Below are 15,634 nucleotides of genomic sequence, written 5' to 3'. Positions count from 1 at the left end.
ACACATAAAAGGTGCTGGTGAACGCAGCAGGCCAGGCAGCATCTCCAGGAAGAGGTACAATCGACGTTTCGGGCTGAGACCCTTCGTCAGGACTAACTGAAAGAACAGCTAGTAAGAGATTTGAAAGTGGGAGGGGGAGGAGGAGATCTGAAATGATAGAAGACAGGAGGGGGAGGGATGGAGCCAAGAGCTGGACCGTTGATTGGTAAAAGGGATATGAGAGGATCATGGGACAGGAGGCCCAGGGAGAAGGAAAAGGGGGAGGGGTGAAGCCCAGAGGTTGGGCAATACCGGATGGGGTACTAGGGTGAGGTGAGGCATTGGCGGAAGTTTGAGAAGTCAATGTTCATGCCATCAGGTTGGAGGCTACCCAGACGGAATATAAAGTGATGTTCCTCCAACCTGAGTGTAGCTTCATCTTTACAGCAGAGGAGGCCGTGGATAGACACAACAGAATGGGAATGGGATGTGGAATTAAAATGTGTGGCCACTGGGAGATCCTGCTTTCTCTGGCGGACAGCGTAGGTGTTCAGCAAAACAGTTTCCTGGTCTGCGTCGGGTCTCGCCAATATATAGAAGGCAATATATAGACTGTTTGTGATGTTAATTCTCAGGAACCTGAAACTCTCCACACTCTCGACCTTACACCGTTGATGTAAACAGGAGCATGCGCACCCCTTCCTTCCTGAGGTCAACGACCAGCATTTCTGTGTCGCTGACATCGAGAGAAAGCTTGTTGTCCTGACACCATGTCACTAGGCTCTCTATCTCCTTCCTGTACTCTGACTCGTTTTTTGTGATTTGGCCCACTCTGGTGGTATGATAAACCTGTATGTGGACTTGGAGCATGAAACTGGTCATGTAGACACGAGTGTGCAGGGGGGCTGAGGACGTAGCATTGTGAGCAACCATTGCGAAGGTGGTGCTGCCAATCCTTGATGGAGGGAAGTCAAAGATCCAGGTGCAAAGCAGTCTCAGGTCAAGGAGTTTGGAGATGAGTTTGCTTTGAATTATAGTATATAAGTAGATAGTGTAGAGTCGGTGTCTACCTGTCCCAGATGCTCTCGAGATGAGTATAGGGCCAGGGAGATGGCGTCCACTGTAGGCCTTGTTCGTTGGTAGTCAGATTGCATTAGGTCAAGGCTGTCTGGAAGGTTGGAGTTGCTGTGTACCATTACCAGCCTCTTGAAGCACTTCATGATGGATGTCAGCCAATGGGCAGTAGTCACTAAGGCATGCTACTTTTTTTTTCCCTCTTTTTAAAAAAAGTTCAATGTACAATTATCAAAGTAATTTGTACATTATACAACCTTGAGGTTTGTTTCTGTACAGTCAGCTACAAGGCAAAGAAACCCAAAAAAAACACTGTGCAGAGGGGAAAAATCGCAAATAGTTCAAACAAGAAATGCAAGCCAACGGTGTTCTGAACTGGAATCCAGAAAGAGGGTAGTTTGGTGCAGAGTCAGGTAAACCTTGCAGAGCAGTGAGCTGAATTGGCCATCACTTGCCTTGGGCCCCGACACCCTGACTCTTTCAATCTGGCCCGGCGTCTAAATCATCATCCAATCATCGGGTTCAGTCAGTCGCCTCGATACGCTCTAGGGCCTGTATCTCGCCGGCTTGATTCGGCCTGGCGCTGAAATCGTTGTCCAGAAAAAGTGATTAACAAAGTATTTAGTTGTTTTCTTGCCCAAAGTCGCTGAGATTCACCAGAACCATCTTAAATTAGAATCTGAAGTTCTGCGATGATAGTTGTCTTCTCAAAGCAGGTGAAAACATCAGGTTGAAGCGGGGAGAGTCAGTAAATACTTTGCCAGCGGATCTGTGCTGAGCCAGCGCGAGATTTAAAATGTGCACGGGGCCTTTCAGGACTTATCGATGGGCTTCAGTCATCCTGAGCAGTCGCTTGTTTTGAGGAGAGCCAGCACGAGGTTCTAAAAAGCGAGCAGGCCTTTGGGGACTTCTTGGCAGTCTTCAGCCATTGGGATTTTTGGCAATTTGCGACGGCTAACCAAGAGAAGTTAGATTTAACCGGAGTGGCCATTGTGTGAGTGGACCAGTGTTAGAGTGGAGGGCTTGAGGCTTCTGCTCAAGAGGGTTAGGCATGAAAAGGCGAAGGCTTCAGGTAAGTTTCTTCCTTTGTCATTAGTGCATGGCTAGTACAGTGAGAATGGGTCCAGGGTCAGTGGTGTGTTCTTTGTCAGATGTGGGAGATCTGGGAGACCTCCAGCTCGATGACTACAACAGCATGAGGTGCCTCTAGTTGCAGCTCTTACAAACCATGTTAGGGAGCTGGAGTTGCAGCTGGATGACCTTTGGCTTGAGAGAGGTTGCACAGGATGTTTGCTGGGGTGCTGGCTAGACTACAGGGCGTGCCTTATGAGGATAGATTGAATGAGCTAGGGCTTTTCTCTTTGGAGTGGAGGAGGATGAGAGGTGGCTTGGTCGATGTGTACATGACGATAAAAGACATAGAGCGGACAGCCAGAGACTTATTCCCCAGGGTGGAAACTGCTAATATAAGGGGGCATAATTTTAAGGTGATAGGAGGAAAGTATAGGGGGGATGTCAGAGGTAAGTTCTTTACACAGTGGTGGGTGCATGGAATGCCCTGCCGGGGTAGAGGCCGATACATTAGGGACATTTAAGAAACTTAGATAGGCACATGGATGATAGAAAAATGAAGGGTTATGGAGGAGGGAAGGGTTAGATAGGTTAAAAGATTGGCACAACATCATAGCTCAAGGTCTGTAGTGTGCCATAATATCCTGTGCTTGTTAGCCAGGGACGCCATCCAGGTTTATTGCCACTGGAATATGCCATAAAACATTGTCGCAGGAAAGCAGCCTCCATCCTCAGGGACTCCCACCATCCAGGACGTGGGAACAGTTGTTACCTCTCAGCCATCAAGCTCCTGAACCAAAGGGGATAACTTCACTGGCTGTACCATTGAAATATTCCCACAACCTATGGACTCACTTTCAAGGGCTCTTTATCTCAAGTTGTCGATATGTATCGTTACTATTTCTTTTGTTTTATATTTGCACAGTTTGTGCATTTTGCGCACTGATTGAATGCCCAAGTCAGTACAGTCTTTCATGGGTTCTGTTATGCAGAATAATAATCCATTATTATTCTACAATGGATTTACTGAGAGTGCTTTGTAAGTAAATGAATCTCAGGTTGTAAATGGTGACATATATGTAGTTCGATAATAAATTTACTTTGAACTTTGAAATATGTTATTTTGCAGCAGCAATACAGTATAATCCATAAATTCAGAAAACTGTAACACAAAAGTAAGTGAAGAGTGGGAACAGATGTCTGCAGTGGTGACTGTGGGTTCCGATGTGTTGGAGTCTGTCAGCGTAGGTGGTGACATTCCAGTCCTCTTCTCTCCAGAATGTGCATGGGATATGTTAAGTGCATAAGTACGTGCTGTTGTCTGACTTTGTAGCCTGCAATTCCTGCCACAACTGATCTATAGTTTGGGACCTGATTTTTACTTTTCGCTTGGTATCCCTGATAGCTTAATGGAAGTTTCGTCTCCATTTCTGGTTAAGATCAGATCATTTTATTTGAAGGGTGCCTTGTGTAGCTGGATCCTGGACTTCCTGTCAGATTGCCGGCAGGTGATAAGCGTGAGCTCCCTCACCTCTGCCTCTCAACACAGGTGCCCCTCAGGGCTGTGTCCTGAGCCCCCTCCTTTACTCTCTGTATATCCATGACTATGTCGCCACCCACAGCTCCAATCTGCTAACTAAATTTATATTGATTGGCCTAATCTCAAATAATAATGAGGCAGCCTACAGAGAAGTCATCACCCTGACACAGTGGTGTCAAGAAAACAACCTCTCCCTCAATGTCATAAAAACAAAGGAGCTGGTTGTGGACTACAGGAGGAACGGAGAAGGGCTAACCCCTATTGACATCAATGGATCTGGGGTTGAGAAGGTGAACAGCTTTAAGTTCCTCAGCATAAACATCGAGGATCTTACGTGGTCTGCACATACCGGCTGTGTGGTGAAAAAGGCACAACAGTGCCTCTTTCACCTCAGACAGTTGAAGAAGTTTGGTATGGGCCCCCAAATCCTAAGAACTTTCTACAGGGGCACAATTGAGAGCATCCTGACTGGCTGCATCACTGCCTGGTATGGGAACTGTACTTCCCTCAATCGCAGGACTCTGCAGAGAGTGGTGCGGACAGCCCAGAGCATCTGTAGGTATGAACTTCCCACTATTCAGGACATTTTCAATGACAAGTGTGTAAAAACAGCCCAAAGGATCATTGGGGACCTGAATCACCCCAAGCACAAACTGTTCCAGCTGTTACCATCAGGGAAACAGTACCGTAGCATAAAAGCCAGGACCAACAGACTCCAGTACAGCTTCATCCATCAGGCTAATAGTTGTATTTCTATGTTATATTGACTGTCCTGTTTGTAGATACTATTCATTATAAATTACTATAAATTGCACATTTAGACGGAGACCTAACAAAGATTTTTACTCGTGTACATGAAGGATGCAAGTAATAAAGTCAGTTTAATGCCTAGACTTCTGTCGGGAGTGGATCTCCTGGTTCCTCCATGATTTCTAGTTGTGCAACACTTAGATTGTCCTCTTTGGTACACAATCCTCAGTACGCTTACTGAGAAAGTCTGCGACGCTGTTGACACACGGAGCCGGCTGCTGGGTCTTTACGGACTCAGCAGCGCGATGCTACTTTCCGCAGTGGGCCCTCCTGTTTCAGTTTCTGTTTGTGTGCTGGGCGGAGGAGCTGATTTACCGAAGAATGGGTGGCCCAGTCAGTGAGTTCGATGGGTTGTACGGCAGTGGTGAAGGGTGTTTGGGCCCCTGGTGGAACAGGAGACACGCTGGGAGTATTTTTGGTAATACACCATTGAATTTGGCCTGGTTGTCACCAGCAGTGGTGGAGAGAGCTCAGCATATCCTGTTTTAAAGACTGTTGGCCACAGAGTGCAGGCTTCACGTGGGTGGATGCAGACTGTCGTCAGGATAGTTGATCTCAGACAGGAAGTATGGACAGCAATTAACTGTTGGATATTCCAAGCTGGCTGATCAAGAACTCACCAGGGTAGTTGCATCTGAGCACAACGTTGGTTAGGAGGCAAACCCCTCTGTTAGCCTGAGGACACCGTATGGTCCATTAGGTGCATTACGAAGCCCTCTGGTTGCACAGCTCAGTCGGGTGAAGTGGCTGTAAGCCACGTTTCGGAGCGACATAGCACCCAGTTCTCTTTGGTCGTTCAGTCTCACTCTTCAACGTTGTTCTCAATGGCTTGAATGTTAGATCATAGCATAGTGGGGAGGGAGCACTTGAGCCCGCATTGTTTCAGCCTTTCCTGCAAGGCCCAGCCCTCCTACCACACTTCCAAGGTAAGTGGCTGCATCCAGGTGGTTCTGGGAGTCCTGGAGTGGAGCCACATGGATTGGAAGGCAAGTGACTGCTTAAGGACACCTGGAAGACCTGGAGTGGATTCATCTGCACTGGAGGTTATGTGTCTGCTTAAGGACTTCACATCAAAGTTGCTGGTGAACGCAGCAGGCCAGGCAGCATCTCTAGGAAGAGGTACAGTAGACATTTCAGGCCGAGACCCTTCGTCAGGACTAACTGAAGGAAGAGCTAGTAAGAGATTTGAAAGTGGGAGAGGGAGGGGGAGATCCAAAATGATAGGAGAAGACAGGAGGGGAGGGATGGAGCCAAGAGCTGGACAGGTGATTGGCAAAAGGGATATGAGAGGATCATTGGACAGGAGGCCCAGGGAGAAAGAAAAGGGGGAGGGGTGAAGCCCAGAGGATGGGCAAGGGGTATAGTGAGAGGGACAAAGGGAGAAAAAGAATATATATAAAATACATGGTGTACGAGGGGCATTAATGGAAGTTTGAGAAGTCAATGTTCATGCCATCAGGTTGGAGGCTACCTGGATGGAATACAAGGTGTTGTTCCTCCAACCTGAGTGTGGCTTCATCTTTACAGCAGAGGAGGCCGTGGGTAGACATGTCAGAATGGGAATGGGATGTGAAATTAAAATGTGTGGCCACTGGGAGATCCTGCTTTCTCTGGCAGATAGAGCGTAGGTTTACTTATCCATCTGTTATTTATTTATTATTATATATATTTTTTTCTCTCTCTCCTTTTTCTCCCTCTGTCCCTCTCACTATACCCCTTGCCCATCCTCTGGGCTTCCCCCCTTCCCCCTTTCTTTCTCCCTAGGCCTCCCGTCCCATGATCTTCTCTTATCCATTTTGCCAATCATCTGCCCAGCTCTTGGCTCCATCCCTCCCCCTCCTGTCTTCTCCTATCATTTTGGATCTCCCCCTCCCACTTTCAAATCTCTTACTAGCTCTTCTTTCAGTTAGTCCTGACGAAGGGTCTCAGCCTGAAATGTCGACTGTACCTCTTCCTAGAGATGCTGCCTGGCCTGCTGCGTTCACCAGCAACTTTTATGTGTGTTGCTTGAAATTCCAGCATCTGCAGAATTCCCCCGTGTTTGCTTAAGGACTTACCTAGAAGACCAGGAGTGGATTCATCTGGACTGGAAGGCAAGTGATTGCTCTAGGACAGACCTGGTAGACCAGGAGTGGATCCAACTGGCCTGTAAATGGCTGTTCCCCCACAGGTCTGAAGGTCGTGGAGGAGACGGTAAGTGGGGGGGGGGGGGGCGGTGTCTCATAGCCTTGGCATCAGAACTTAGCCCTAGGTGCTCCGCAGGGTCAGGGTTTCTGATCTGGAAGGTTCTCAGTTCAGATTTGGCCCCTGCTGCCTCACATGTAATTGGGCCTTGGGAGTTTGGTATCAGATACACCTACTGGTTGGGCCTTCACTTCAGTAGGTCCTCAGTAGCGTGTCTCAGGCGCTCCAGTCGACCCTGGTTTGGCGGGGTTCTGCGACATCAGCTCTTCACCCTGCACAGGCTTTCACTTGGACCGGCCCGACCTGGGCTTCACTGGCAATTTCCATCTGCTCAGGAGCCTGATCAGTCACTCCTGTGAGCAGATTTAAATGAAACAATGTTAGTAATTCTTAGGTGTAGAATTTGGGTTTAGAAGAGAACAGTTGTAATAGAAATGGAGAGTCGATTGGCAGAGAGCAGCTTGCAATGAGTTATCATGCTCTGGTGTCATGGAGTGTGGCTTAGACATTTGTAGGCGATTGTCCCCAACTCCAAGGCATATGGATTTCATTGGCTTGCCGAGCAAGAACTCACCAGGGTAGTCATATCTGAGCACCACGTTGGTTAGGAGGCAAACCCCTCTATTAGCCTGAGGACACTGTATGGTCCATTAGGTGAATTACGAAGCCCTCTGGTTGCACGGCTCGGTTGGGTGAAGTGGCTGTAAGCCACGATTCGGAGAGACATAGCACCCAGTTCTCTTGGGTAGGCTAGTCTCACTATTCTATGTTGTTCTCGATGCCCCCAAATCCTAAGAACTTCCTACAGAGGCACAATTGAGAACATCCTGACTGGCTGCATCACTGTCTGGTATGGGAACTGTACTTCCCTCAATCACAGGGCTCTGCAGAGAGTGGTGCGGACAGCCCAGCGCATCTGTAGATGTGAACTTCCCACTATTCAGGATGTTTACAAAGATAGGTGTGTAAAATGGGCCTGAAGGATCACTGGGGACCCGAGTCACCCCAACCACAAACTGTTCCAGCTGCTACCATCTGGGAAACCTTCCCGCAGCATAAAAGCCAGGACCAGCAGGCCATCAGACTGATTAATTCATGCCAACACAACTGTATTTCTACGTTATATTGGCTATCCTCTTGTACATACTATTTATTATAAATGACTATAACTGCACATTTAGATGGAGACATAACGTAAAGATTTTTACTCCTCATGTATATGAAGGGAACATCAACTCAGACCATGAGAGGCCTGTGTTGGGCATGTTCATGCCTTACAAGGCGCAGATTGGAAGTCTGTGTGGGGCGTCACTCCTTGCACAGACACTAGAGCAATGTGTGATTAAGTGCCTTGCTCAAGGACACAAACACGCTGCCACAGCTGAGGCTCGAACTAGCGGTCTTCTGATCACTAGACGAACGCCTTAACCACTTGGCTATGTGCCCATGTATATGAAGGATGTAAGTAATCAATTCAATATGTAGCCCCATCATCAGGGACCCGCACCATCCGGGCCATGCTCCCTTCTCACTGCTGTCTTTGGGCAGGAGGTACAGGAGCCTTGGGTCCCACACCACCAGGTTCAGGAGCAGCTATTTTCCTCAACCATCAGGCTCCCGAACCTGTGCGGATAACTTCACTCACCTCAACTCTGAAATGACTCTCTTTCAAGGATTCCATAACTCTATTTATATACTTTTTTATTATTTACACATTGGTTGTCGGCCTTTTATTTATAGTTTTTCATAAATACTGTATTTTAGTTTTTGGTAAATGCTTGCAAGAAAATGAATCGAGGTAGAATTTGGCAACGTATACCGTACTTTGGTAACAAAGTTACTTTGAACTTTTAGTTGTTAGTGCTGCTGCCATTGTCAACACTGTTCGCTTACGAAGCAGACAGTCGGTGTTTCAAAGTGCATGCCTTATTGCATCAGCCTTCAAGCATTCTTCTGCCTAATAACTTGGCGTGTTCTGACCCGTCACAGTGCCTGCAGAATGGGGCTGTTGTGCGTTCAACACCAAGTACTGCTCTTCACCCGAGTGTGTCAGGGTCTGAAATAGCTCGAGTGAGTGGTAACCTACCTGATCAACACTTCCCTCTCCCCCCACATATTTAAATCTACAGTGCGGACAACTTCAGTGAGCTACCACTCCGTGTTGTAAGAGGATTTAAAACTTTGTTGAATTTTGGAACTACTTGTTCTATGCACAGCCAGTTAAGGTGATGTTCCCCACCCCCAGGCTCAACCCCATTCTCTCCACTTGGCCTGTCTTCCAGTGCCCCACTTGTAAAGATGTAGATTTGGAGATGCAACACAGTAACAGCCCCTTCTGGCCCAGTGGCCATGCTGTCCCATGTGATTTGTTAACCGGTGTGTCTTTGGACTGTGGGAGGAAACCAGAGCACCTGGAGGAAACCCATGCAGTCAGAGGAGAACGTACAAACTCCAGTGAACCTGGGTCACTGGTGGCATAACCTGTAAAACAGATCCCCCCTCAGAATGGCTTGCCCATCTTTTTCCAGAATCGATGGCTTAAGTTGCTTTCTTTATCCAAGGGACGTTAACAGTCTGCTGCTCTTTGCTTGAAATGCTTCTTAATCCCTGTGTCGCAGGAATAAGAACTCCCAGCGACTTGAGAAGGATGGGTAACAGCGACAACATAGCATGCCTTGCACTGTCTTCCATTGCATTTAAATGTGAACGTGAAGAGCTGTGGGCTGGGCTGCAAGGAGAGTTTAGGTAGGAAATCTCTTTTGACCAGAATGGTCAAGAATCGGGGAGAATGCCTCACTGCCAGACCTCAGCAATAGGCACCAAGATCTGACCTGGCTGCTGGTGAAGGGGCCCTCCCAGTCAGATCCTTCCTGTACGCCCAGAGCATCATCCTGGCCAGGTGTAGCTCATGGATGGCCGTAATGAGGGTGAGACTGTTGCTCACCCCTGCGGACTGTGGGTTTGCCAAGAGGGCGTGGTGAAAGATTGCAAGGGTCTGTTTTCCGAGCAGCAGCGTGACAGAGGACTCCCTGATCTACGGGCTGCTCCCAGGGACACACACATGGAGACGAGCATCGTGCTACTGTCAGATCATCGACTCAGTGAAAAACGCCCGAGACTTGTTAGTCTACCAACACACGGGGATGTCCCACTGCTGCCGACTGGCACATTCCAGGCTGCGGGAGTTCGTGCTGAGGGACAGACGGAAAGCTGGTGCAGCCACTGCAAGGGCTCGGTGGGGAAGGACCACAGTGTAGGGTTCATTCACTACAGGACGGAGAGGGGCCGGGTCGGGTGAGGGAGCCCCACAATTAATGTAATAGTGAACCACCCCAGGGGTCACATGAGTGGCAACAGTCCTATTGGTTTTAAGGAATGGAATTGACATTCCGTAACACATTGACTGTGAATGTAACATTGAAAAGGTATTGCACGGTTTAGTCTTATAATTTATATTGTGAGTAAAGTTTATTTTGATAAAAAGATTCTACTTTTCCCTGTGTATCACATTGTGACCCAGGATTTGTTCTCCGTAACACACAACACACCAGAAAGAAAACCAGCGGAAGTTCAGCCTGTGGCTGATCACGCCCCGCCCCCTTATTTACATACCACAATGCTTTGCGCAAATGGAAAAGATTATAATTCCTTTTGTAGTTCGCATTAAGGCTTTGTAAATCAACTTTCTGCTGCTTGGAGAAGTTTTGTTAAATGGCTGTTTCTGTTCCAGTGTGATTTTGGTTACAATTGTAGTTGGTCGTATTTACTTTAGAAGGGTAGGGGATGTGTGAGGAGGGAATGGAGAGGACTCAGTGTTAGTATACTCTGGTTTCTCTTCAGATCGTATAAATCTTTCGCCTTTTACTAAAGATTTCCGTGGAGAGGAACGCTCAGAGTCTCAGACAATTTTTTGTTGCCCTGCTTTGGTAGGGCTGGTCTGACGTGAAAAATAGATGTCATTTATCTTTCGCTTCCATGGTGTTTCTACCATTGAAATCAAATCTCAGTGGGTTTGACTACTTCTCTGTCTGCCACAACAGACAGGATCTCCTGGTTGCCACCAACTCTGCTTCCCATTCCCATTCGGCTATGTCCATACATGGCCTCCTCTGCTGCCATGATGAGGCTAAACTCAGGTTGGAGGAGCAACACCTCATATACCATCTGGGTAGTCTCCAGCCCCTTGGTATGAACATCGAATTCTCCAGCTTCCGGTAATTCCCTATCCCAGTTTCACTCTGCCCCTCCCCCAGCTGCCTATCACCTCCCTCATGGTTCCGCCTCCTTCTACCATTGTGTTTTCCCCTGTTCCTTCACCTTTCCTGCTTATCCCCTCCCCCATCCCTTTATCTTTCCCCTTACTGGTTTTTTACCAGGAACCTACCAGCCTTCTCCTTCCCACCCTCCCCCCACCTTCTTTATAGGGCCTCTGCCCCTCCCTCTTCAGTCCTGACGAAGGGTTCCGGCCCAAAACGTTGACTAATCATTTCCAAGGATGCTGTCCAACCTGCTGAGTTCCTCCAGCGTGTTGTGAGTGTTGCTTAGTAGGTTTGATTTTGTACCATATAGTCTATATTATAATAAGGGCTACTTTGTTGTAGTAATACGTCGTTGCATGCGCTATTAGGCATGTATTGATCTGTACGTGTGTGCAGAGTTTGGTTTCTGCCAGTAAAGAACCATGAACCTTAACTCCTGTCTCCAGCGTTTTTATTAATAGCATTGTTGTGTAACTAGGCCACGTACACAACAAATTGGCGACGAGGTTAATGAACCTACATCTTATCGGAATGCCGGGTTTCAGTTGATAACGACACTCTGAGGAAGAGCGGAAGGAGCGGGAGAAGAAGGCAGAGCAAGGCCGAAAGGAAGCGGGAGCACAGCCGGGGTTGGGAATGTCAGGAGACCGAGAGACACAATCAGAGCCGCAGCACGTCCAGGCAAGGCCACAGCCGGCGCTGACCCCTGGGGCTGAGGGAAATAAAAAGGAGCAACGCACGCATCTAGACGGAGTGCGCTCATGGCACTAGTAAAAAGGACATGTGAGTTGAAAAAAAAAGGAAAATTAAGGGGAGATCGGGGCTTAATTAACATAACAAAGATGGCAATGATTGGAACCATTACAGCATTTGATAGTAGCATTGAAGACTGGGCAACTTGCATTGAGAGAGTGGAGTTATATTGTGAGGCTAACTGTGTTAATGATGAAAGGAAAGCCAGTGTCTTACTCAGTATTATGGGAGCAAAAACATAAGGCCTGCTACGGAGCTTGTTAACCCTGAAAAGCCAGCTGACAAAACATTCAAGCAAATAGTAGACACTCTCTAATAGCATTTAAACCCCAAACCACTGATCATTGCTGAAAGATTTAAATTTCACAACCGGGATCAGAGCAAAAATGTAAGCATTTCTGAATATTGTGCTGAGTTGAGCAAATTATCAGAACATTGTCAATTTGGAGCTGGTCTATCAGACGCATTGAGGGACAGGTTAGTGTGTGGCATGCATTCTGAAACCACACAGAAGAAGCTCCTGGGTGAAAAAGAGCTTACATTAGAGAAGGCGCTGAACATTGCAATATCAACGGAAACAGCTGCACGAGGTGCTTCCGAGATACAACAAAAATCTCTGGAATATGCTACAAATAAAATGTCACTGAACAGAAATGAAGGAAAGAAATGTTACTGTTGTGGGAACAGGTCACATGACCCTGATGACTGTTGGTTTAAAGAAACAGAATGCAGAAACTGTGGCAAACAGGGCCACACTGGCAGAGTATGCAAAGCTAGTAAACAGCAGAAAAAGGTCAAAATACAGAGAAACAAGAAACCCTAGAAAGGAAGACACAACACTACACAAAATGGAAGAGAGCAATGCTGATGAAAACGAATCCGACGAAAGTGAATTGTCTTGTATGCAATATCACAGCGTGAAAGAGACAGATGATCGAAGAGTAATATGGATCACTCCACAAGAGGTGGGCGTGAGACTGAAAATGGAGTTGGACACAGGCTCAGCTTTAACAGTGATCTCTGTACACGACTACAAACAACAGTTTTCTCACATGCCTCCGAAACGAACTAAACTACTGCTAAAGACTTACACAGGATAGAAAGTGTGTCCCAAAGGCAAAATTAGTGACAGTGACCTATGGAGACAAAACACAGCAGCTGAACCTCTATGTACTGAAAAATGGAGGACCACCATTGCTGGGACGTGAATGGCTCAGGAAGATCCAGTTGGATTGGCACAACATCAAAGCACTAGATGTGTCAACAAAGGAGGGCAGCTCGGGGTAAAAGATATCCGCAGCTCTCCTCTCACCCATTGTCGACTATTACAACGACGAGGAGGAGCTAGACGGCGTCAATGATGAGGACGAACACAGTACCTGTGGCCGCAACTCGGATGAAGATACAGTGGATGCAAGTGAGACAGATATTGCCAATAAGCAGGATGATGAAGACTACCTGGAAGTAAAAGAGCAGATGTACCAGGAGAAATTGACATCTCTCAAAAGACAGCTACAGCAGATACAGGAAGGCACTTTGCAGGAGTATCAGAAAAGGATGAAGAAACTAGATCAACAATACAAGGAAAGAATACAAAATGCAGTGCTTTTTCTGCAACTGGAGACAGAACAAGTGGAAAGGAATTATATTAAAGAGAAGAAAGCAGCAGTGAAGGAATTTGAAGATGAAAAGATTGAGTTAGAAGAAAAGAAAAAGATGATTGAGAATGAGAGGCTAACAATGGAACTCACAGGAGTTTCCATGGAGGTAAAGCCAATAATGACTAGGAAACTAAGGAGGAGACCCTAATGACCCTGTTCCAATTATAGACAAAAAACGAAAACCTGCATCTGCGCAGTTAAATTACTTGTTAACAGATAATAAAAGATCTGTGAACTCTCAATAAGCTTAAATCTCCGCAAAGGCCATCTCCGTATTGATGGGATGATGGAGCAGACTTGATGGGCCAAATTGCCAAATTTGTTCCTATGTTTTATGGTCTTGGGGGTTACGTTAAGCTTGGTGTGGCCAAAGCAAGTATTTCGTGGAATGACCCTTCTGACACTGGACAATGAGGGGCTAGGTCCCTATAAATAAAACATTACTGAAAGCATTGACTGTGTCATGCAAGACGAAAATGGTTGTGTGGTTTAGTCTTGTAGTTTTTATTATGGGTAAGAGGGTAGGATAAAGGGCGAATGTGATTGCTGAAAGTGGGTGATCAGCATATGTTGTAGGTAAAATCTCTGCGTCCCGGGCTGAAAGACGGAGTTTTGGTCTGTAGGAGAATGAAGGGTTTTCCCCAGCAGGAAGGAAAGAGTATTAACACTCACAACATGCTGGAGGAGCTCAGCAGGTCGGGCAGCATCAGTGGAAAAGATCGGTCGACATTTTGGGCCGGAACCCTTCGTCAGGACTGTAGGGGGAAGGGGCAGAGGCCCTATAAAGAAGGTGGGGGGAGGGTGGGAAGGAGAAGGCTGGTAGGTTCCAGGGGAAAAACCAGTAAGGGGAAAGGTAAAGGCGTGGGGGAGGGGATAGGCAGCAAAGGTGAGGAAGGAATAGGGGAAAACACAATGGGTAGCAGAAGGTTGTGGAACCATGAGGGAGGTGACAGGCAGCTGGGAGAGGGGGCAGAGTGACATAGGGATAGGGGAAGGGAGGGGGAGGGAATTACCGGAAGTTGGAGAATTCTATGTTCATACCAAGGGGCTGGAGACTACCTGGATGGTATATGAGATGTTGCTCCTCCAACCTGAGTTTAGCCTCATCATGGCAGTAGAGGAGGCCATGTATGGACATATCTGAATGGGAATGGGAAGCAGAGTTGAAGTGGATGGCTACTGGGAGATCCTGTCTGTTGTGGTGGACGGAGCGGAGGTGCTCGACGAAGCGGTCCCCCAACCTACGTCGGGTTTCGCCGATGTAGAGGATTTTCTATTCCAGGACATGTCAAATGTCCTCTTTCTTTAAGGATCATGGTTTCCCTTCTGCTGTCATCAATGGTGCCCTCACCCGCATCTCCTCCATTTCCCGCACTTCGGCTCTCACCCCATCCTCCAGAGTTCCCCTTGTCCTCACCTACCACCCCACCAGCCTCCGGATCCAGCACATTATTCTCCGCAACTTCCGCCACCTTCAACAGGACCCCACAACTAAGTACCTTTCCCTCTCCACCCCTCTCCGCTTTCCGCAGGGATCGGTCCCTCCGCGACTCCCTTATTCACACGTCCATCCCCACTGATCTCCCATCCGGCACTTATCCCTGTAAGCGTAAGTGCTACACCTGTCCCGACACCTCCTCTCTTGCCACCATTCAGGGCCCCAAACAGTCCCTCCAAGTGAGGCAACACTTCACTTGTGAGTCTGTTGGGGTCATCTATTGCATCCGGTGCTCCTGGTGCAGCCTCCTCTACATCAGTGAAACCCGACGCAGATTGGGGGACTGCCTTGTCGAGCACCTCCGCTCCGTCTGCCACAACAGACAGGATTTCCCAGTAGCCATCCACTTCAACTCTGCTTCACATTCCCATTCAGATATGTCCATACATGGCCTCCTCCACTGCCATGATGAGGCTAAACTCAGGTTGGAGGAGCAACACCTCATATACCATCCAGGTGGTCTCCAGCCCCTTGGTATGAACATAGAATTCTCCAACTTCTGGTAATTCCCTCCCCCTCCCTTTCCCTATCCCTATGTCACTCTGCCCCCTCCCCCAGCTGCCTACCTCCTCCCTCTTGGTTCTGCCTTCTACTATCCATTGTGTTTTCCCCTATTCTTTCTTCACCTTTCCTGCCTATCACCTCCCTTCCCTCACCCCTTTATCGTTCCCCTTACTGGTTTTTCACCTGGAACCTACCAGCCTTCTCCTTCCCACCTCCCCCCCCACCTTCTTTATAGGGCCTCTGCCCCTTCCCCCTATAGTCCTGACGAAGGGTTCTGGCCTGAAACGTCGACCGATCTTTT

General features: G+C 47.7%; 2 protein-coding genes and 1 non-coding gene across 3 annotated transcripts in view; all 3 read left to right on the top strand.

Moving 5' to 3' along the window:
* The window catches only part of snx5 (sorting nexin 5), a 76,602-nt gene that overhangs the window by 15,712 nt on the left and 45,256 nt on the right, over positions 1–15,634 (top strand). The gene's annotated exons all lie outside the window — the stretch shown is intronic.
* On the top strand, positions 9,567–13,762 carry LOC134350548 (sin3 histone deacetylase corepressor complex component SDS3-like). The gene is made up of 2 exons (XM_063055878.1): positions 9,567–9,911; positions 12,961–13,762. The coding sequence occupies exons 1-2, from the start codon at positions 9,567–9,569 to the stop codon at positions 13,477–13,479; spliced, it is 864 nt and encodes a 287-aa protein (XP_062911948.1). The 3' UTR covers positions 13,480–13,762.
* Positions 10,479–10,592, top strand: LOC134351251 (U5 spliceosomal RNA). Its single transcript, XR_010019097.1, has one exon. It is a non-coding gene; the product is annotated as a U5 spliceosomal RNA (small nuclear RNA).

Source organism: Mobula hypostoma, chromosome 8 (assembly GCF_963921235.1).
Source record: "Mobula hypostoma chromosome 8, sMobHyp1.1, whole genome shotgun sequence".
In the NCBI taxonomy this organism is placed as follows: domain Eukaryota; kingdom Metazoa; phylum Chordata; class Chondrichthyes; order Myliobatiformes; family Myliobatidae; genus Mobula; species Mobula hypostoma.
This window is presented reverse-complemented; position numbering and strand designations above follow the sequence as displayed.

What these genes read in the sequence shown, in the direction of transcription:
- LOC134350548 (XM_063055878.1), top strand. Translation starts at nt 9,567, where the DNA reads ATGGATGGCCGTAATGAGGGTGAGACTGTTGCTCACCCCTGCGGACTG. An exon ending in CGGTGGGGAAGGACCACAGT is followed by an intron (nt 9,912 to 12,960) that starts GTAGGGTTCATT and finishes TCGGGGTAAAAG; the next exon opens with ATATCCGCAGCTCTCCTCTC.